Raw genomic sequence first — 24,333 nt, 5'->3', positions numbered from 1 at the left:
GGCCCTCGCACCCACCACTCAACCTCCAAAGTTTGTGTTGCCATGTGTGTGTTTGGCACCCCAGCTGAGTGTGAAATTGAAATTCCTCCCAGTCCATGCGCCGTGATTGACAGTGAGGCCAGCACAAGGCGGAAGTGCGAAGTCAACTTTCACAATGGTGTGGTTGGCATTTTTCCACTTGTGTGCTTTATCAGACCTTTAAGCTTCTTGGAGCACATTAGCATTGCGTTTGTGGACGCTGTCATGAGGATTATTTGGCTTAAATACTCTTGACTATGTTGCATGTCCTTGGAAGTTGATGCTAAACATCAGATCTCAGTGCGGCTTTAACCTCGTCATCATTCACATCATCATCACACTTTTCCCATGGAGCAATCCAGTCTAGGTCAATATGCTAGGTTTACGTCCTCGTCTCAGCTTTGTTAAGGTCATATCTAATTTATAGCTCACGGGTAGGGCCACAAACTGAACAATGAAAGGATGCACACGTAAATATGCTAAGAAGTTATGCTGTAGTTCAAGAAAAATAAAGCCTATTTTTGCATTTGTCATATACATATCAACTTTCTTCTCAAATATTCTTTGGAAATGTTACTTTTGTAATATTTTAAATTTATTTACATAATATTTGGACCTTATTCCCATGTTATAACGTTTCCCCAACCTCAGTTCACAAAAATGTATTAATTAATTTTAAAATTTAAAATTAGTTTAGGAGAACTTTTAAAAATATTTTTTCTTGAATATTTTAATTCTGTGCTACTAAAATGACATTATTTTTCTTAATAATACAAGGTCATGATTTTTTGGTAAGAATCTTTTTTTATTTCAGTATTTTGAAATAAAATTATATATTATAGTCATTCTTTTAAAATTATTGCTTAAAAAATTATTTTTTATTTGCCAAATGTTTCAACTTTCTTTTTACTATTTTTTTCAAGTATTATGAAAGAGTATTATAAAGTATCATAAAGAGTATTATCTTCTTTATTCTCGTAATATTTTGACTTTATACCTGTCATCAACTTTTTCCCCAACGTAATTTTCCAAAATGTAAAATTTTCGTGTGTTTCTTATAATATTAAAACTTTGATGCTAATTTTTCTCGTGAAATTGTTTTATTTTGGAACATCATGAAGCAGTAGAAAATGAATGAATGAATGAATGACTTTGTCTCATTAGATGACAACCTTTTTCTCCTGAATAATCTGACTTTATTCTTGTGAAATTATTATGAATTATTTTTCCAGTATGCTAATATCATTAAAAAAGCAAGCGATTTCTAAACCCCTGCTTTAGATTGAATTACAGTGATGAAGAAATCTGATGCACCTGGATTGCTTGTCCTCCCTTTGACCTGTCTGTGTGCCAGCGTGTGTGTGTGTGTGTGTGTGTGTGTGTGTCGGCCTGTCCCACTGGGACGTCATCATTCAGACCACCATCTGTTCTGTGCCCCTAAGTTGGACTGATCTGCCACTTCCTCTTCATCACCTGTGGACAGTACACTCATTTCATGCAATGAAAACACTGCAGTTGTTCAGGATGGATAATTTTTTTCATATTGTCTATCAATTTTTTTTTAGAAATTCTTCAAACCTTTAGCAAAAACCATTACTGACATCAAAGAAGACAATATTGACACTATTAGAATGTAGCTTAGTGGTTGTTACTAAAGGTGTTATAACGGTTAATATTTAGTTTGAGTGCCTCCAAATGAGTCTTCCTGGGGAAAAAAGAGCAAATGGGCTTCAAATGAGTAAGCTGTCCTCCTTATCTCTTCCCTCCTCACGCTGTCCATGAATTTTCTTTTTCAGCCCCAAGAACAGAACAGCCAGGATTTATGATCAAGCCAACCAATTGGTGCGATTGTACAGCCAAACACGACTACTCTGGGCTTGCATTCTCACGGCCATTTTAATGTCTTTTAATCTCCCCACTTGGCTTGAAGACGAAGCGTTCGATTTCCTTTTCAGCTCTGAGCACCAGAGATTTGGTGTACTTTGCCTCTTTTTTTTTTATCTCCAAATGAGAATTCACCAACGCCTTGCAACAGAAAGCAGGCAGCAGCGACACAGCAAGAGCAAGCGCTGCCTTTTGATTTATGCTGATGACTTCCTCAAATGTTGACTGTCTTTGTTCACTTCCAGGTGGAGAGATGAACACGCTCACAGGACAGAGGTGGCCGAATTAAAAACAACCCGGCAAAGATGAGACAATAAAGCAGGTCAGTTTGTCCACTGCTGCTTCTGCAAGATGCTAAAAAAAGGTTCAGTTCAACTGAACTTGGTCTTCTTATAGTGGTAAGTATAATGGTACCTTGGTTTTTCTTATGAAAACCAAATTAGTTTTTCCCAAAGGAAATAATGTAAGTCCAATTAATTGGCGACGGACACTCAAAGCAACGACAAACCCTCCTGCTAGCTTGATGTTGTGTTATTATTCGACAAGAGCCAATCATGAGCTATGAAAAAATCTCTCAAATATTTTGTTCTTATTTAAACTCATATTTGCACTTGTTTGTATATTTATTTTGAGTGTTAAGTTATTGTGTGATGAGTTTAGTGTTCTTTGCACAGGGGTTTCATAGGTTGACAAGCTGTGAGTGCACTGATAGCTTGTGATTGGATTGATCGCAAGTGATTGGAGTGATTGTGATCCTGCTACTGTTTCCTCACTGACTCACAAGCGACACTCTATTGAAACAATTAGTAGTAGTTCTGAAGAGATGTCATGAAATTAGCTATAAATTAGCCACACCACTTTGTACAGCAACTTTTTTGAGCGCTCAAGTACTGCTGAACAAAGTATGAAATCTCAATGCTTGAAGAGAAAACGTTATTTCTAAATTGTTACTGACTTTTGACCACAAGCTTTATATATTTGCGTGGATGTGAATGCTGAATATTGAATGTATATATCTAAAATGAAAGACTATGTTGTAGTATTTGGCTGAATGATCAATATCATCATGTCTTTTATTACTGACACTATTTTATTACATGGCGTGTAATTAAGTGGAATCAAACCACATGACTTTGTGTGCTATGTGGCAGCAGTTTGACGCTAATGCTATGTGACAGTCGCTGTGAGCGTACAAACGTGCACATAAACACAACGCTGGCCCCCTGTTGTGAACAATATGAACGTTCTGAGAGTGGGAAGAGGATTAAAAACAACAATTCCCAGCTCGGAAGGCACAGCGAGGCAGCTTAAATTATGCAGGTCGATGTGTTAAGTTTAATTGACTCCGCTCGCCGCATTTGTGCGACTGACAAGCAACAGCAGCGTTCATGTCGAAGCAGCCTCTGCTTTATTATCCGCCACAAGCTTAAGAACACACCACAAATGCCACAGGGAGGGGAACACTTCTTGAACAGGCATTATAGGATATTGGAAAGTTTTCATCTCTCTCTCTCACTCACACACACACACACACACACACACATACACACACGCTGCACCACCATGCTTCACACAACGAAAGTGTTTCTAAATGCTTTCTATTAGAATCCCCATAATTGAAGTTTATAGATTTTCCCATTATTGTGTATGATCATCCGGAAGTAACCTCTTTTCCGCATGCCAGAGATGGCATATAATTGTGAAAGTCATCACAACGCATGGCCTTTTTTTTTCCAGCAGTTTCCTCTGCAGATATTTGACATGAATCTTTGCCTCACATGTTTTTCCAACAGGGAAGGTATTGGTTGCTATGGTGATGGTGGCTTACCTTATCCAATTAATTTCCTTTTGCATTGAACTTTATTAACAAAGCAGGATAAAGAGGGATTTGTAATATGGCGAGTCTAAAAAAGTATGTAGACTTACTAGTACATAGTAGTACTTTTATTTTCGTTACATTGAAGCTTTTTGTGAATGTAACCTTTCAAAAAATTGCCTATTGCCTATTGTCTCTGACGTGTTTGGCATCTGGTGAGCCATGACTCCATTTGTCACAGCGAGTCATGACAGTGTGGCTAATTAGTTTGCTGCTAACAAAGGAGCTGTCTGCTGGAAATCTCCAGCCGTCCATCTATGTGGACGCTGAGCGGTGTTTGTTTCCTACATGACAGATTCACTTTGAATGTCATGCAGCTCTCTGCTTGCCCAGTGTTTTGACAAAGCCTGCATTAAAACTGCAAAGGATGTATGTTGCCTAAATGGCGTTTTAAGCCCAGCCTTGCACGCGCACCTTATTATGCTGTTGTTTCGTCTCATCGTGCTTGACTGAAGCTCAGATCAAGTTTTGCAAATGAACAAAGGAAGAGAACGCGCATGGGTTATTTATTTCAGATTTAACAAAGATGGAAGTATGTCAACATGTTGAATTGGATTTTACATGACACATTTCAGTCACGACATACAGTAAAAGAGCCCACAAAAAACACAAACAAGTGGGCTATACCACTGAACTGGTGCTATTTACTTGTTGTGATTCCCAAAATGAACTTACACTCATTCATTTTCTACCTCTTATCCTCACAAGGGTCGTGGGGGTGCGAGAGGCGGGGGTACACCCTGGACTGGTCGACAGCCGATCACAGGGCACATATAGACAACAATATAAATAACCATTCACACTCACATTCATACCTATGGACAATTTGGAGTCGCCAATTAACCTAGCATGTTTTTGGAATGTGGGAGGAAACCGGACTCCCCGGAGAAAACCCACGCATGTACAGGGAGAACATGCAAACTCCACACGGAGATGGTCGAGGGCCAACCACTCATCCGCCGTGCAGCCCTATGAACTCACATGTCTGTCGTTTTCAACTTTAAATGATAAATACACATAAGGTCTATTACCCTTCTCTGGCAACAATGTTAAATTTTTGTATAACTTTCCTAAACCAGGATGACTCATTTAACTAAGGGGCCATCCATAATTTTCAACATTTTCACAAGAGAACAAAGAGTACTCTTTTGAGCACCCCCCCCCCCCCCCCAAAAAAAAAAGAGTACAATCCCAAATGAAAAATGTTGATAGGACCAACTGACCCAATGCAGCCAGGAAATTCGAACATGTCCAATAGTGTTTTCTGGCTGTATTTTGGGACTCTGGTCAATCAGTCACTGCCCATCAACATTGTATTGAACACGAACAAGATACAAAAATATATCAAATGCCTCTTTTTTGTATGTTTCTTTCAAGAAAATACAAATGTATTACAAATTTGGTCGTTTTGTATTGTTCTTTCTATCAAATGATACATGTAGAAAAGTCCTGATGCAACAACTGTTTTCCACAGGATTTTTTAAACAAGGGAATACTTCTTGTATACACACATGATTACTCAAGGAGCAGAAGAGTTGCCCCTGGTTTCCAAAAGCCTGAGGAGATAAAATCTTCTTTGAAATGATGGACACAACCCTTGAACTCAACTCTATGCGAAGTATGCAATAAAGATGCCACAACTGTTTTGAAAAGGCTTAACAATCACACCTATAGTCTAGTCAGTGTATCACAGGAAGTGAAAATCACATTGATTGTTACTGCACTGTCCACAAAGTCAAATTCACCACCACAGAGTAATTCACAAAATGGCAATCACAGCCAGGTCCATGCCCAAATATAGAAAATAAACACAGAGCTGGCAAATAGATTCAGGATGGTTGGTTTAGTTTTGATCTTCTCCATTTTCGCAACGGCACTTCGGAACAAATCCGCCCTACTCGATTCCTTCGATTTGGAACCTTTCCAAGCCGCCTGGCCAGCCGCTACAGCGTCCTTCCGCTTTCTTTCCGAACGCACAAAGCAGTAAACATTGATGTATTGTTCGTATGCATTGCTCGGTGAGCGATGAATGGCAGTAATTCTCTTTTTGATGAACGAAATTAGGTAACCAAAATCACCGGGGTCGGCCATTGTCTGATTGTTGTGTTGGAATGCGAAGCACGCAGAGCTATGTGGAGTATCGCGTGGACTGGTACGCTCTCGCGATAGCATACAACGACAGGGGACCAGTCTATTTGCGCTAAAATTTGACTGCGTCCCGCGGTTCGAAAATAAAGACATTGACATTTTCTGGTTTTCAAAAAAGCGTACGTTGATGTCTTAACCCCCTCCCCCCCTCGTACGGTTTGTACGCTCGTGAAAATGTTGAAAATTATTGATGGCCCTAACAGGAGTGAGATTTCAGCATAGAATTAGTAAATACACTGGTGCCTTGGTTAACGTCAGAAGGTCTGACTCAAACCAAAACAGACTCTAACCAAAGTAAATAATAATGGAAATCTAATTCAACCAAAAAGAGTGTTATGGATAGAAAATGAGACATGCAAAAATACAGTGTGACCCTCAATGCGCAAGAATGCAGCATGGGAACCGGAGTAGATTTACATTTATATTCACCTTTACATACCACTGAAATGATGACCGTGTTCTCGTTAAGCCATAAAATTTGGAGGTTCCCTTGTCTTTGTGTGGGTCCTTGTGTTTGTTACATTGTGTATCTCTCCACAGCTCTGATATAAACAAATGCTGTTGGCCTAAAATGCACCCACAGCCCGCAATGCATTGCGCGTGCACAAGATTGTCTCTGCCATCCAAGATGGCAAGTTATCAAAGATGGCAGCGTAACCGAAAAAAAAACACCGCAATCATAACACCAGTATACAAGGCGTACACTATATAAACATTATATAAACATATACAGTGCATCCGGAAAGTATTCACAGCGCTTCACTTTTTCTACATTTTGTCATGTTACAGCCTCATTCCAAACTGAATTAAATTAATCTCTTACCTCAAAATTCTACACAAAATACTCCATTATGACAATGTGAAAAAAGTTTTTTTTGACATGTTTTGAATTTATTAAAAATAGAAAACAAAAAAATCACATTTACATAAGTATTCACAGCCTTTGCTATGAAGCTCAAAATTGAGCTCAGGTGCATCTTTTTTCCACTGATCATCCTTGAGATCTTTCTACAGCTCAATTGGAGTCCAACTGCAGTAAATTCAGTTGATTGGACATGATTTGGAAATATAATAACTGTCTATATGAGGTCCCACAGTTGACTGTGCATGTCAGAGCACAAACACCAAGCATGAAGTCAAAAGAACTGTCTGTAGACCTGCGAGACAGGATTGTCTTGAGGCACAAATCTGGGGAAGGATACAGAAAAATTTCTGCTGCTTTGAAGGTCCCAATGAGCACAGTGGCCTCCATTATTCGTAAATGGAAGACGTTTGGAACCACCAGGACTCTTCCTAGAGCTGGCCGGCCTTCTAAACTGAGCGATCGGGGAAGAAGGGCCTTAGTCAGGGAGGTGACCAAGGCCCCGATGGTCACTCTGTCAGAGCTCCAGCGTTCCTCTATGGAGAGAGGAGAGCCTTCCAGAAGGACAACCATCTCTGCAGCAATCAACCAATCAGGCCTGTATGGTAGAGTGGCCAGACGAAAGCCACTCCTTAGTAAAAGGAACATGGCAGCCCGTCTGGAATTTGCCAAAAAGCACATGAATGACTCTCAGACCATGAGAAACAAAATTCTCTGGTCTGATGGCTTTCGTCTGGCCACTCTACCATACAGGCCTAATTTAATTCAGTTTGGAATGAGGCTGTAACATGACAAAATGTAGAAAAAGTGAAGCGCTGTGAATACTTTCCGGATGCACTGTATAAATTTCCTGTATAGAAGGCTAGTTGTCGTGTGAACATCTGCTCTCGCAAGCGCAGTTTTCACAGCCAGATTGGATGCTCATCGCAATGCCTACCGGTTTCTGTCTGAGTTGCACTTTGGCGGCAAGATGGATAGGACCAGGATCTCTGGCACGACGCATCCAGTGTGATCATGGGTAACTTCGCTTTGAACGCCCTGTTTACACCAATGTCCAGTGGTTGGAGTTCTTTTGTTAATCCTCCTGCAATGATGGCAAGCTCCGAATTCATTTGCTTCACTTGATTTTTCACAGTAGCGGAGAGATGGGCACAATGTTGTTTTGCAGCTGCAGAGGCGTGGTGGACGTGAAGCATACTATACGTATTACCTATTGTTCTCTAATTGGTTTATCGTTGCCAGGGTATGCACTGTACGTATTACATATTGTTCAGTCCAATTCAACTGAACCACTTGGTCCAACATTAGATGGAAAAGTGTCACATGATTGTATGTATGTTTATGATGCTGAAGGTGTATGTCTTTCAAAGCGCATTTTACAACAATAGGTGGTTAACTGTGATTGTAATTGTCAAGACCATTTAATTGATTGTATTAAGAGAAGACTGGAGACCACTGGTATGTAACAATGTTGTCTGTCGTCACTATGACACAGCTGTGTGTAACGCCAAGTAGTAATTTGACGACAATCCTCTTGATTCAAAGGTTATCAACATAACCTGTAGTCCTGTAAGTTGAGGTGTGGATAAATAAAACTCAAGAAAACCCACTGGAGTTGAGTTGATAAAGCATCCTCTGCGATCTTCTCAAGTGCAGTCCTACAGAAGTCCTAGTGGACTTGGCAGTCGATAACCAAGAGCAATTTGCGAATGGGGAAAACTTAACCTTTTCATCAGCAAATTGTAGGACAAGTAAAAATGGAGGATCCACTCTCAGAACTCAAGGAGCTCAAGAAACAGTGGTCTACTGCAAGAGGTTCCTTTACAGAGAGGATTAACCATATCTACAGGCGAGCAAACAAGATGGGGGAAAACGAGATCCAAGTGGTGATTACGTGACTCTATGGGGACTTGAGTAATGTAGTAATGTAGAGGATTGAGAAATTACTCTGCACAGGTTCCTTTGGAGAGACAACCAAGATGAGGACAACAGGGAGTATGCCATCAAGAGGGTTAATATTGGGGACAAACCAGCCGCGGGTATCGCCCAGGTAGCAATGAAGGAAATCGCAAAGTTAAGCATTTTTTCCCACAGTGTCCTGGAAGAGGACAGCTATGTTGACGACATCCTTACCTGTCATAACTTGACAAGATCACGCCGGGAGTTGAAATGATCCTGCAGGCTGGAGGAATCTTCCTCGAGCCTTGGGTGCGGTCAGGTAAAGTGGGAGGAAGGTGGACACCAATATTCCAAAGCAGTGTAGACCTTTGTCCTCCCCAACTGATGGACGAGGACAACAAAGCCCTAGGAGTCGGGTACCTTGTAGAAGACGAAGACTGTACATTGTGGCTACAATCACCTATTCAAAGAAAATGAAGAAAATGAGGACTGGGGAAAAAAAATCTAACGATAGAAGATGTGCCTAGCAACACTCCAAACCCACTGACGAGGAGGGAACTGTTGAGCCATATTGCAGGACTTGCTTGACCCTTCAATTGATTGTATGAAGAGAAGACCGGAGAGACCACTGGTATATAACAATGTCATCTGTCATCACTACGATACAGCTGTGTGTAACATTAAGTAGTAATTTGACTATATTCCTCTTGATTCAAAGGTTCTCAACCTAACCTGTACTGCTGTAAATATTTGAGGTGTGGAATAAAACTAAGAAAACCCACTAGAGTTGATAAAGCGTCTTCTGCGATATCAAGTTCAGGCTGGTGCAAGTCCTAAAGAACTTGACATTCAGATTGGTTTATCACTGCTAGCGTATGTACAGTATTACATTGCTGTGTGGGTGGGAAATGGTCCGACAGTCATTCAAGTAGTGCGCTTGCCAAAGTAGCACAACATTTTTCAGATTTCAATTGTATTTATTAAATATGCAATCACACGAATATGTAGGACACTTTACTGAATAAAAGAACATTATTTTACAGTTAATTTTGTTCTGCATTTACAATTTATTTTCTGGGGACCCAAAAGGCCCCACTAAAGTGGAATGGCCCAAATACGTGGGGGGGGGGGGGCATCTCCTTGGTGTAAGTAATAAGACATTAAAGTGGCCACGCTCAGCCTCTACTGACATCCTTAAAAGCCACTTTGACTTAATCAGGAAATTCACCGGTTGGCTTAATGCTTTCTGCTCTCTCCTTTAAAACACTCCTTGACAACCTTCTGTGGAAGAGGGGGAAGGACAGTTGATCAGTTTATCCTGTGTGTCTGTGCGTGTGTACTACGTTGGTTTGAAATATTCATGTTATGAAATATTTATATTTTATATCAGTACAGTTGACTTTTGTTAAAGTTAATTTGAATGAGCCTTTGTGTCCATATAAAGAAAAGTACTTTTGTACTGTAAGTCTTTTTGTACTGTTCTACTTGTTCTAAGCACTTAATATATTTAATATATTAAGTTGTCGTTACGTATGTTACATTTTTCTTTCTGCTCAACTTATCTTTCCCTGCTTTTTTCCACCTTAAGTCAAATATTAAGGACACTGGCTAGGTTTTGCACCCCTACGCATGCAAGACTTATTTAAAAAACATGGTTTATTTCAAAATATACAAAACTACATACTATTACATCCTAGGTTCCCAAAGTTGGGGATACCCCCAGTGGTACATCATAAGACTTGCATGAAAAAGCAAGTAAGTTTGATGATTATGTTGGGCATTAAGAGTGTTTAATCTTTAAAACTTCACTTCTATCAGTGTTCAAATCCTCGCATGACACAGTGTGTGTGTGTGTATCTGGATTAGAGATCATCGAAATTAGGCTATTTTTGTACTTCGGTTTCTGGTTTATCATGTTTGTTGACCTTTCCCTTCAAATAAAAATGCAGACTTCATCACAAAAAAGAAGCTCAAATTCAACCTAAATGGCAAACGGAAGGATCCCAACATCAGATTGAAATTTAAAAAAATATGTAGGACGATGACTATGTAGTTATCAAATGAATAACCAATTAATCATGTCTGATACGGCAAGTTAATTCAGATTAAAAAAAGGTTTGTTTTTTTAAAGTGTGACTGTAAAAATTTTGGGAACCACTGATCTATAGCAATCTAAAATTGCCAGAAACAAAGTACAAACAAAAGCAGGCACAGCTGTGGAGAAATCTAGAAACATAACATATGAACGCAAAATACAAAATAAAATAAATATGGTTTGCATTTGCTTTGAAAAAGGCAGCATTTCAAGAAATGATATACATAGTGATGATATACAATGATATACAAGTATTATGACTATGATTATTATTAACCATTATCATAAGAATGCTTTATTTTGTCTAAAAAATGTCAATGATAATATTGTTTAGCGTCAACAATAAACATTTCAAAACGCACTTGCAATGTTTTGTGACTTGGCTAAATAAAAAAATATGTTTGTCAAGTCATATTTTACTGTACTTAAAATTAATATTCAAATCTTGTCCCCGCTCCCTCTTGTGGACCCACAATGTCATCTCGTGAGGTGGGTGTCTCGTGACACCCTTACTAATGAGAGGCTGAGCAGCGTGTGGTGTTTATATAGTGTGCGCCATCCATGCAGCGTCCTTGTGTTTTGCCAGCAGCATCATTAGCATCATCATCATTTCTTGACTGCCTGCAAAGATTGTAGGCAACGAGAGGATTCAGCGGCTCTCCCAACTAACCTTAGACAAAATGAGGAACAAAAAAAGAAAGGCTGCTATGTTAGATGATAGCAAGGCTGGCAGAATATGTACTTTGCAGTAAATGTTTTCTTCCTCAAAGAACCATAGAGACATGGCATATAGGTGTAAAGGTATGCCATAATCATGGTTCGGTACCCCCCTCGGTTTTAAGGTCATGGTTTGGTTCATTTTGTGTACAGTAAGGGGACAAAATACATAACATAAAACTTCTTAGGTTTTGTTTAAACAAGGGATGAAACAATTCATTAAGTATTTTTAAAAAATTAATCAAGGAATTTTCTCTGCCTCGAGGAGTTATCACATGTGTTTATGTCACTCACCCAGAGAAAGAAGATGTTTGGTTGTGGGAAGATGAAAGAGACAAGGGAAAATGACAATGACGGTGAAAGAGAACATTTAATGGTAATGTACTTACTATCATAATGTTAGCCATATTGGCTTGATAGGGCTGTGTTTTTCTTAATTATTGCAATTTTGTATGGGTGCCTAGCAGTTCACCTTTGGCGGATTTGTTGCATCGCAGGGTTTTTAAGTAAAATTTTGCGTTTTTTTCACATCTACAAACATGCATTATGTTCCGCATCCTTGTGGTGTATTGGAGTGTTCTATCAGTGCCCTGTTGTATGTTACTACTGCTACCAGCAGAGGATGGTGTATACTCATGTGAGAGTTGACAACATGTCCAGACATTCCAATTTTCTCAGTATGTGTAGCCAGACACAACAATCCAGATTGGCTAAGGAAGAACACGGCCATTGTGTTCTGCCTTCTGATTGGCTCCATTATCAATCTCCTTTGTGCACCACTGCCTTTCCTCTTTGCTATGATCGCTAGGGCGCCACTATGGCATACAGTAAATAAATCTTCGGTTTGTGGAGGACTATGAGGAGGACTAAAACACTACAACAGGTAATATATTTTAACAAGTGTACAAAAACGTGACAGCCAAACAATGCCGGCATGGGGCACGTCAGAGGAGTTAATATCGTGAGTCACTTAATAATTTGTCAGATTGATTTTTGATTATTAAAATTATTAACGAAATGTGAACGGAGCATTTACTCAAGAGACAAATGTGTGCCTGTCTGAGAAAATTTTGTTTTTTGAGGGGTTTTACAGCCTTTAAATGTAACCAATAATTGCAAACAAATATGGTTGGCTACTTTGCAAATTTCACTAATTGCAGTCTATTTTGGGAACTGATCTCCCATGATCAATGAGGGAACCATGTATAAGCTGCTACTTTTTTCTCATGCTATGAATCCTGCAGTTTGTACAGTGATGCAAATGATTTGTGGCTAAAACTATAGTTCCCATGATACTTAAAGAGCAGCTTCAGGAAGTAGTCAAGTGGTCGCGAATATCACATTTTGAAGTCTTATCAAGTGTAGAATTACTACAGTTAAGTTGAATTTAGCCTAGGTTGACTGGTCATGCCCGAAAAGTGGGGCATATGGATGACATCACATCATCTGACTGGTTTAATACATTACACTGTCTCACATGGTGGGTTGAAAAAACTGAGCAAGCATATCTGCTAAAAGTGTGTGTGATGAAGGAATTATTCGGTCACTCATTTGTGAAGACGAGGACGACTTAAGTGGTTTTAGGATGAGGACGGCGATGAATTACTTTTTTGGTAGGCCACTTTTGAACTAGCCTTGTTACATGCACTGTTTGGCAGCACCAATATTTATCAGTTATTACATTTCTGTGCATTAAACATCCAATGTCATGATTTAGAAAACTGCAGCGGTCTGTATTTTTGCAAATCTATATTTCTCTTTAAATTTAGTGAGTACATCTATTATACTGGTGCCAATAGTCCGGATGCACACTCATCAAGGTACTGTAATATGTCATTTATTCTTAGTGGCTAGTGGTGGCCAAAACCGTTCATTTCAGTGAACTGGATCATTCCGGTTCATTTAGCAAAAAGATCCGTTCATTTCGGTCATTTCGGTCAATTGATCATTAGCCTGTGATCTCTCCCTATGCATAGACCCGGTCAGTCGTGTGGAGTCAGTCCGTTCACTCATGTTCACGTTCGTTCCGACTCAACAGCGCAACAACACGTGATGACTTGTGCATTCATGACCGACACACCACGAGTACCTAGTATTCATATTCTTAGTATTCTTCACCTAATAAGCACCATTATGTAGTTCATCATACCCAAGAAAATACTGTTTATTCCAATGCATTATTGCTCTTTAACCAAGTAAAAATGTGTTTTGTGTGATTACTCAATTCATTTTCAGGAGAATACCTGATTACTAAAATACTCAATAGCTGTGAGCCTATTATTCAGATTGTTATATTCTGCTAAAAAGGTTGTTGTTTTACATTTTCATCAGTCTATTTATTTTTTCAATGATTCTGAATCAGAATATAAGAAACTGAACATCTTTCAATCCGCCTGAGTCTACCGCAGAGAGGCACGTTTGTCTGACTTTTCTTACATCACCTTTGGCTTGCTTGACAACCACAGCAGAAGCAGCAGGTCCTCATCTTCTGATTGACAGAAATTTACCACGCATCAGCAGCATCTCTAATGTGTGTGTGTGTGTGTGTGTCCAGCCGGCAGAAAGCCAGTGTGACCCACCTTCAGCTTTTCAGCTTTAGTGTGGACAGCTGTGCAGCAAACGTGGTGCAGTGGATCACAGCAAGGGTCTTTTATTTAGGTCACATTCTTCACTCCAGTGGATCTCTGTCAGATGCAATGAATACCTTCAGTTGGACACGGCCCACTGTGGAAGTTAGTGTTCATGTGCTATATGAGTGAGCGAGGGATGGCTAGTAGATTAACGCACCGGCTTAATTCTTCCCCCAAGTGATTTAATCCCTTGGTTAAGCATCACAGCAAAATGACGTTAATCATTGGACCAAATTTTTCTCAAATAAATCAGGTTCTCATAAACACGCCTTCATGTGTTGTGTCCTCTACTTGTGGAAAAGATGTCATGTTTTATTGCACTGCCCCGTCTCATGTCCTCCACTCTGGCCTTTTGCATACTAAATGACGCTAATGAATATGGCCTCCTCTGCTGCCACAGCACATTGCTGAGGTTGCTGGGGTCTTATCATTGTCTTGTTAGTGTTGCCACAGAGCACAGGCTGGCTACCGAGCCTTACGCCGCTTGCAGACACTCTAAAGGTGCACAAGGACTCCATTGTTCATGCTAGGGCAAGGTCGTTTATTGCCACTTTGCCTCGACAGGTTCAGAAGCCTGTCAGCTGCTTTTTACTGGTCTATTACATTTCTCTCAGAGGGGAAACTGAAAGAACAGGATGTGATTATGTTCTGTGTGTGTGTGTGTGTGTGTGTGTGACTGTGCGTGTGTGTCCGTGCATTCTGAGCAGGTGGATTGTACGCGAAAATAAAGGCTTGTCCTTTTAAGAAGACAGTGCTGTTTCTTTTTTAAATGATGAAGCAGAGGACGCTTGCTTGTTCTGTTTATTTGCTAAATTTGTATTATTTGACTGTTGAACACTGTAGTCCTCAAAATAGCAACATTTCCTCAGACCTTCTATGAAATCTGCCCGAGTGAAGGGAGAAGGGAGCTAGGGGTCAAGCTGCTGCTATATTTAACCGTAATACTTTTCCAGCACAAAAATAAATGAAAGACAAATTGAAGAATTTTCAGGGCCAATACAGATACAGATTTTTAGTACTCAAAGAGGTTGATAATTGATATTGGGAAACAGTATTCATTTGCAGTAAAAGTCAAAATACTGGTGGCAAAATTTCATATAATGCTCCAAAAAACTCGTAACATACAACTTGTAACTTACTTGAACTCAAATTATTTTGTGTATTCCTTGTGGTACGGTACATGAGTGTACGGTAATGACCAGACATTTACATGGCATTGTGTGCCATGGGGTTCATGCAGTATGCAAACATAACCCACACAGAAAACTCTGCACCTACAGTGGGATAAAAAAGTTTTATCATTTTCAATATTTTCCTTTATAAATCCCTGATTGTTGGGATCATCCATTTCAGTTAAATATCTCATATAGCGGACCAACACAGTGATATGTAAATGAAATGAAGTTTATAGGATTTACAGGAAGCAGAGCTTGGGAGGAGGGCAGAAAGTGTATCACGCCTACAGTCACGCCCATATAAGGAAGCCCGCTCCTCTGTGACATCACAAAGGAACAGTTTTGCAAAGCCCTCTGAAACTGAGCATTTTGAGCCATTCCACACTTCTTTCATGTCTCACTTCCAAATACGCAAACCTCATTATCTGAAACTTTCAACACGAGAATACTACTTTCTAACTAGATTTATAGGTCAGACAAGTGGAAAAACCTTTTAACAGGTCCCTTTTAAGAGAATCTACTGCCTTAACTGTCCTGGTTTCCTACCGTAAAGTAATGTCCATACGTTTCTACATGATACTGTAGACACCATGTGTATATATACTGTATATATACTGTATGTGTGTTTGTTATCTCTGTAGAGTGTGTGCAGACCTCCTGCAGCTTCACCATGACAATGAAGGGCCTGTCCAGCAGCCACAGTCACCACCATGCCATTGTTTGTGACCCCTCCTATGACTCCATGACCCTGGGTCACTCGGATCGTCAGCGCTACTACCTGAACCCAGGCGAGGCTCACCCTGCTGAGCGCCCGTGCTACACCCAGCGGAGCTCTTTCCAGTCTGAATGCAGTGCCTACCCAGACCTGGCCAGCTGCACCTTCCCTCGCAGACATTACAGCTCCCACCATGAGCTGAAGGAGGAGTGTGGGCCTCTGGTGCCTTACACAGGGCCAACAGGAAGTGCTAAAGGCAAAAACAACAACAACCGGCTGTCTTCTAACCTGATGGAACAGTTTGATCACCAAGCTCCTGCACGGCGAGAAGGCTACCACACGCTGCAGTACAAGCGTGCGGCGGTAGAACACCAGCGCAGTGACAGTCCCGGGCGAATCCGCCACCTTGTTCACTCTGTTCAGAAGCTTTTCACCAAGTCGCACTCCTTGGAAGGACCCTCAGGGTCTGGTACTACTGGGAGGATGAATGGTGGTAAAAACAGCCCAGATGACCCACCTTCTTCATCTGGAACCCTCAAACACAGCAAACGCAGCAAAAGCAAAGACCGATCCAAGTCCGAGCCCAAGATGCGTAGCGCCATCTCTGGCTACTGGAGCTCAGACGACACCCTGGACCGGGAGGTGTGCCTGTACCACCATCACAGCGGAGGACAGCCATCAGGGGTCATGACCATGGGGCGACATCCGGACAAGTCACAGTCACAGTACTTCATGGAGTCCTACAACACCATCAGCTCCCACTCCCTGAAGACATCTCGTAGCAACAACGATGTGAAGTGCTCATCCTGCTCGGGGAGCGGCAAGGGAGGCCTCCCGCTGTTGGGCCCGCTCGATGGCCAAGTCCAGCTCAAGAAGAGCTCGTGGTCTTCTACGTTGACGGTGAGCAGAGCAAGAGAGGTCTACCAGAAGGCCTCAGTCAACCTAGATAACGCTCTAGTGAAAGCCGAGCAGGGACGCACCTGCCACTTCCTGCAGGTAGGACGGTTACAGCAGCTACCCCCCCTTGCATGTCATGCTCCATGCAGCCTCAAAGGGCCACCTGCTGCTCCTTCATGAGACACCTCCTTTTGTCCCCAACCATTTGCATTATCTTTTTTGACAGTGACGCTTCCATCATGATGTCCTCATCAAACACAGTTTTTGTTTACTGTATGTCCATCTGCTTTGAACTATTCATGTGTTGGCATGTGGATGTTTGCATCATATTGAGCACGAGTTTTCTACTCCACACACTTTGACCACTTCTCAGCTTGTGTCCAACAGAACATGTTTGTCAGCTTTGCTAGGGGCTTCATGACATGAGGTGACATTGTTTTCACATTCACGCTTCGACAAATATCTGATTTTTATCCTGTCAAGAAGGTCACAGCTTGAACCAAGAAAACTTTTTTCCCCTTGGTGTTTATCAGCGTCTGCAGCAGCAGCCCCCCACACATCAAAACATGCAGTAAGATCAAGCTATCTTATCTCACATCTGTGCTACTGAAGATGAAAGTTGTTGTAAGCTCTCCATGTGAGATGCTGCCTGTGGATGAAACCTCCAAGAAAAGAGAGAAAATCCAGGCCACAGAGGACGATGACAGGCTGTAGAAGTTGGAAAACAGAACAGGAACATAAAACAGCGAGAGTGAAAGTGACTGCATTTTAAGAGCAGGGGAAATGAGAGGGTACATTAGGGAAGGGATGCCAGTGTACCACAGCGACATTCTTTACAGCCATTATGTTTCTCCAAAGACGGACGAGGTCTTCTTTTACTGTACTGGATGTCAAATCAAGATGGCTGCACATGGATGAATGCGAAAGGGAAGTCACATGATAACGCTGCTGGTTGATGTGATTACCAAGCATGACCTTATTTAGCTAATGTTTTTTGACAGCTTTAGACTGATTAGATGTTGGATGATGCCAAGGTCAGTCTGGTATGTAAGCACATACAGTATACTTATATAGAGTGGTGTGAAAACATGTATGCCCCCTTCCTGATTTCCTATTTTTATGCATGTTTGTCACAATTTCAGATCATCAAACAAATTAGTCAATGACAACACAACTGAACACAAAATGCATTTTTTAAATGAAACTTTTTGTTTTATTAAGGGAGGAAATAAAATTCAAAGCTACATGGCCCTGTGTGAAAAAGTGAACCCTAAAGCTAATAACTGGTTGGTCCACCCTTAGCAGCAACAACTGCAATCAAGCGTTTGTGATAACTTGCAGTGAGTCTCTTACAGTGCTGTGGAGGAATTTTGGCCCACTCATCTTTGCAGAATTGTTGTCATTCAGGCACATTGGAGGGTTTTCCAGCATGAAGCCTTTTTAAGGTCACGCCACAGCATCCCAAAAGGATTCGGGTCAGGACTTTGACTAGGCCACTCCAAAGTCTTCATTTGTTTTTTCTTCAGCCATTCAGAGATGGACTTGATGTGTTTTGGATCATTGTCCTGCTGCGGAACCCAGGTTGGTTTCAGCTTGAGGTCACCAACAGATGGCCATACATTCCAGAATTCCTTTCCCCATTTATCATAGCAGATCTTCCAGATCCTGAAGCAGCCCCAGACCATCACACTACCACCACCATATTTTACTGTTGGTATGGTGTTCTTTTTCTGAAATGCGACATTACTTTTATGCCAGATTTAATGGGACACACACCTTCCAAAAAGTTCAAGTATTTCCCCAAAGGTCTTGGGATCATCAAGATGTTTTCCTGCAAAATTGAAGCAAGCCTTAATGTTCTTTTTGGTTTTGGAACTCTACCAGGCAGGCCATTTTTGTCTTTTTTAAGTGTCTTTTTTATGGTGGAGTCAGACCTTAACTGAGGCAAGTGAGGCCTGCAGGTCTTTGGATGTTGTTGTAGGGTCTTTTGTGACCTCTTGGATGAGCCGTGGCTGTGCTCCTGGGGTCATTTTTGTTGGTTGGCCACTCCTGGGAAGTTTCAACACTGTTCCATTTTTTTGCCATTTTGTGGATTATGGCTCTCACTGTGGTTCACTGGAGTCCCAAAGCTGAAGTAATCGCTTTATTTTTTTTACACTGGGAGAGCTCAAATAGCTTTGTTCTCATTTGTTCCTGAATTTCTTTAGATTTTGGCATGATGTCTATCTTTTTGTCTACTTCAGTTAAGGCAAGTCCTATTTAAGGGATTTCTTGATTAAGAATAGGTGTGACAGTAATCAGGCCAGATTACTACAGGCCAGACAGAGTATGGCTCAAGAAATTGAACTCAGGTGAGATAAACTACAGTTATGTTTTAACAGGGGTCATTCACTGTTTACACACAGGGCCATGTAGGTTTGGGTTGTTTTTAAACCTGAATAATAAAAATTTCAACTAGGAACTGCACTTTAATACTTTAATCATATACAATCTTTGTGTGAAACATGAGGATATACTGTATTTATTTCACTTTTTTGTGCGTTATAATGCCAGAAAATGAGTTCATATGAGCTAGCTAACAATGCACATCATTAGGACACACCTACTTCGACTACGAAACCTTCTCATCTTTCATCTTGGCAGTCCAATTCATTCATTCATTCATTCACTAAAGCATAAAAATATATTCCATTCGACTTGCTGCTAAACAGCTTGTCCTGCTGTGAAAAAAATGCTGGTATTTCCTCTCTATGGAAGGATAAGGTAACTAGCAGCTCACTTCCAGGTCACATCCCTTTCTAGGACTAGCGAGTACTGCAAAGTGCTTCCTTTATGTCATTTCTGTGTATTTTATTGTCTGATTAGCAAGAATAATGATGTCACACTTACATTACGAGGGCTGTAGAAATGTATAGTTTATAATAAATGTTTCTACATTCCAACCTACAGACTAGCAGACAACTAGTAGTCTTGGATGAGTTGGAAATGGTAGTCTTGGATTTCTGGACTGTATTTGATTGAGATGTGGAGCTGTGCAAATTCAGCGATTTTTACTGAGGAACATGTTAAAATTATAGGAATCATACAGAAATATTTTATGTTATTATTATTCCCATTTTTATTTGTCATTATTACATGCATCTACTGACTGCACGTCACTGATACATAAATCTCACTGCTTGGGACACATGCATGGTCATTGCTCATAACACTGGCATGGCATCAAAACATCTGCAGTCAAAGCTGAGCATTAGACTGCATAATCTTTGTATTGATTCTCTTGGTGTGTGCAGGTGTGCCTAATGTTGTTAATGTTGTGCGCCTCTGTGTAGGTGCCTCAAGATGACTGGAGCGGATTCTCCCCGCTGGCCAAGGATGATGAGATCCCATGCCGAAGAATGCGAAGTGGCAGCTACATCAAGGCCATGGCTGAGGATGACAGTGGTGACTCAGACAGCAGTCCTAAACCTTCACCTAAGGTTCAAGCGCGACGGGCCAGCTACCTGAAGGCCACGCAGCCTTCGCTCACCGAGTTGACCACTCTTAAGTAAGTTCTTCCAACAGCAGTGGTAGTTTGTGTGGTGACCAATGAGTGCACATTCAGTAGACATGCACGTTTTCCAGGTGCTGTTTCAGAGGATAGTGACAAAAACTAGTGGGTGCAGAGGTTGTCCTAGAAGGAACTGATGATATATTAAAAAAAGGAGAGGTTGACGCTGTGATCACAACATTCAGCCGAGTACAAAAATCAGCACAGCTTCCATCAGACTTGATTCCTGATTGGCTGCGGTTCATTAATCTTACTTCATCCACACAGCAGCACCCTGAGACCTTGCTGTTCCCCCTGCTCAGGTGATGCTGATTATAAAGTAGGGCTGCCACAATGGATATCATTGGCCCAGCCCGTAATCAACCCCTCAGGGAAATGAGGATAACGTGTGGCTGGATATAAGGTTGCTGGTAGATTCCTCTTTGACCTGATTTCCACTCTGACCATTCACTGTTGATTTCAAGCTTCATAGCTCTTTCTATGGTGGTCTCACTGAGGAGGCAGGCCCTCATTCCTAGCTTCAATCAAGCCAGGAGAAGAAAGAGAGCCTGAGCGGGAGAAAATGGCAGAACAAAATGGTGATCAAGTAAAAAAGTAGTCACATTTTGTTCCAACAAACTTGTAGAAATCATTTAACATGAAGGAAGCCCTGACATTTAGCGTTTACTTGGATTGTGTTTGCATTCAAAGTCCAGCTGACCAGTATAGTGGATTTCCTCATCCTCTCCTTTTCTTCTCAATGATGCTTTGCTTTAGTAACAACATGCTATTTTAAGAGTAAATGCAACATTAAAGCCGACCTGCCCTGAAGGCAGACACGCTGCCGTGTGTGTGCAGTATGTATTTCTCTATAAAAGGCTTTCATATGAGGCAAGGATGAATTACTGAGATGCTTCATTTGTTTAGCTTAATGCTGCCTGACGTAGTCTCTTCTCACACTGTGGGGGAGGGGGGCGGCATACTGGGCAACATGATACGAGTTAGGTGAGCGCTAATGAGACACCTTTTTCTCATCATTGATGTGAGGAAGCTTTGTGTGTGCGTGTGTGTTGTTGCATTAGATTGACCGTCTTTTGTCCTGTGCTTCAGTCTTTCAGAAATAAAGTTCAAGGACACGCCGTCTTAGCCAACATGCGTGTTACTGTAGTTGGAAGCTGGGTGATAAGAAACGGATGTGGATTGATGTGCATCATGCTACACTAACACCTTCTTTTCACGCTCCCTTTTTATCGCTCTTGTCTCGCTTCTAATGGCTTCATCTCACGTAGTTTCTCACCTTACGTTTCATTCTTCCTCCCTATTCTCTCTCAGGATCTCCACAGAGCACTCTCCCAAGCTGCAGATCAGGAGTCACAGCTATCTGCGGGCCGTCAGCGAGGTTTCTATCAATAGGAGTCTGGACAGCTTGGACCCGGCGGGGCTGCTGGCTTCGCCTAAATTCCGTTCCCGCAATGAGAGCTATATGAGAGCCATGAGCACCATCAGCCAGGTTGGTGTCTTTTACTCCTCCTATTCTATGTCCAATAAGGTTGGATAGGACGGAGGGAAGCCCATCCTTAGCTTTCCTAAGCCCCAATTAACAATCAGGTCACCATCCTGGCAAAGTTTGAAGAGGAAGAAGAGCCAATTAGATCCAACTAGAGTATGTGCTGCTTTGCTGCGCAAGAATAGCTCATGAAACAGGAAGCCCCCGTAACCAGTATTTTACCTCTTTAACATCCTCCATCTCTTTGGAATTTGCCATCGACACCATGCAGACGTTTGAAGCAAGAACATTCCATGCGGCCTTATAATTAATTATATGAATAATTCACCATGGGATTGATTAGCATATATATCTTGATTAGATTTGAGCAACTCAAAGACAATGTGAGGAACGGCAGAGAAAGTTTGATAAACTCAGTTTTACATTATTTTTGCTTTCAACATAATGACATTTTAGTCAACTAACTGAAGGTAGTGCTAGGTAGTGCTAGTACAGTAGCTGTGCTTAGTTGTCCCTTCTAGTCGGACGGATTCATGGACCTCTGAGGCGTCCTTTTGTCCCTTCCAGCCGCTGCAAAGTCTTGAGGGGACGCACACAGTGGACCTGACATATACAGTACATGAATGTCACGGAACAAAGTGCTTGCTACTGCTCAAAAACAGTTGAATGGATTCAACCACAGAGGAATATCAACAAAGCTGTACAATATTCACCTTTCCTAGCAACATTTCATATTTCACTCACAGTTTCTTACCTTCCACACAATCGTGACGTTCTTTTATTTTTTTACAGCGTATAAATGTTGTTACAGACCAAGCCTGACCCTTCAAGAAGAGTTGCGTTGTGGGAAGTTGATTTTTGTAGTTCTGTGTTTTACCAGAGGCAGCGGTGTCTATCTATTCTTTCTCTCTTTTCTCTTCTGCCTATTGTCTTCTGTATCCTGATTGGCTGTAGACCATTTCAGTCAATCTCCCACTTGCCGACTCCTGTTGTGGTCATGGCTACCAAACGAGCTACCCGTGTGAGCTCCTTGCTAAACACCAATGCTGTAAACAATAAAAGAAACAGAAGTAGCTAACCGTGCGAGGAAAATATGACAACAGGAGCATTATGTTCAACAAGGATACAAAAACGCTACAGCCAAACGGCGTCAAGACAACAAGTTGCAGAGTGAAATATGCATGTGAGAAAAATGGTAATGCCTCTACTAGACCCAATCTTGTGTATTGTGTTGTGGCGTCTCACAACATTGTTTTATGTGTACTCGTTTTTATTATATGCAGATATTATATGCAGACAAACAATTGGCTCTTGACCTGTTAAGAGCCAATTAAATATGATTTCTAAGGCCATGAAATCATCCAGCTGCTTATTTTCTCTTCCAGTTTCCATGCTGACTTTGGATTGTGTCGTCTATTTTGTTATAGTTAGCTTAGGGCCAATGGATGTGGTAAACACCACCTTTATTAACTAACCAGCACCGTCCTCCGTGGCAATATCCACTTTATTATTGCTTGTACATGGAAGGCGTTATTCAAAGTCATAAGAAGTCTTCTTCATATTCTCCTCTGCCATGCACTGTCCTGGAGTGCAGCTTTATTTTTCATTTTCTTGCCCTGTGCTTGTTTGACTCCGCCTTTGCGTGCACATCCTAGCGTGTCTGCTGTGCTCACAGGTGAGCGAGGTGGAGGTGAACGGGCAGATCGAGGCGGTGTGCGAGTCGGTGTTCAGTGAGATGGAGTCACAGGCGGTGGACGCACTGGATTTGCCCATGCCTGGCTGCTTCCGCATGCGCAGCCACAGCTACGTGCGCGCCATCGAGAAAGGATGCTCACAGGAGGAAGAGGAGGAGGAGGCAGCGGCGAGGGGAGATGGCGCCGGGGCCACCCGCAAGGCTGGGTCGCCCCCACGTACCACCACCACTGTCAGAACTATCCAGAGCAGCACAGGTTGGTCTACACATACACACCATGTGAGAAAGATGTGCCCAAGTTATGCAACATGCACCATCTTAGTAGAATAAGGTATTTCCCCATATAGTGATGAGAGCTAAATGATTCACGTATGATGGTGTGCAGTGAGCATGCATACACTATTTATGCTGAGTGGGGCCTTTCTTCCTTACACTGGGTGACTCACACTGGCCCTTTTTTTCCTGTCCTTTTTACTCCACTGCATCTTGTCCTAACCTAACATGGTCCTAACCCCAGCTGCCACGCTAGTAGTTCATCAGATACAGTATATTCACCGCAAGTTGGACCAGTTCAATCAATTCAAAACGACCTGCAATTAAGATTTATTTAATTGCATTTCAAATTTGCTTTAAGTGACCTCATCATTGATTAACACAATGTTGCAGTTCAATATTGACCCCATGAAAT

General features: G+C 41.5%; 1 protein-coding gene across 3 annotated transcripts in view; it reads left to right on the top strand.

The window, feature by feature from the left end:
- dlgap1b (discs, large (Drosophila) homolog-associated protein 1b) overlaps positions 1 to 24,333 on the top strand; it is a 71,107-nt gene that overhangs the window by 26,460 nt on the left and 20,314 nt on the right. For 2 of the 3 annotated variants that reach the window (XR_013627752.1, XM_058060866.2), the window contains exons 2-6: positions 2,148 to 2,224; positions 15,946 to 17,015; positions 20,249 to 20,463; positions 21,778 to 21,955; positions 23,628 to 23,901. Coding sequence is in view for 2 of the 3 variants with exons in the window: in XM_058060866.2 (XP_057916849.2) it covers positions 15,975 to 17,015; positions 20,249 to 20,463; positions 21,778 to 21,955; positions 23,628 to 23,901 (1,708 nt within the window). In the remaining variant the exon portion in view is untranslated. The remainder of the gene's footprint in view (positions 1 to 2,147; positions 2,225 to 15,945; positions 17,016 to 20,248; positions 20,464 to 21,777; positions 21,956 to 23,627; positions 23,902 to 24,333) is intronic. The other variant, XM_058060867.2, reaches the window with a different exon arrangement.

The sequence above is a fragment of the Doryrhamphus excisus genome, linkage group LG7 (assembly GCF_037039965.1).
Source record: "Doryrhamphus excisus strain RoL-2023G ecotype Guam linkage group LG7, RoL_Dexc_Guam_v1.1, whole genome shotgun sequence".
NCBI classification, from domain to species: domain Eukaryota; kingdom Metazoa; phylum Chordata; class Actinopteri; order Syngnathiformes; family Syngnathidae; genus Doryrhamphus; species Doryrhamphus excisus.
This window is presented reverse-complemented; position numbering and strand designations above follow the sequence as displayed.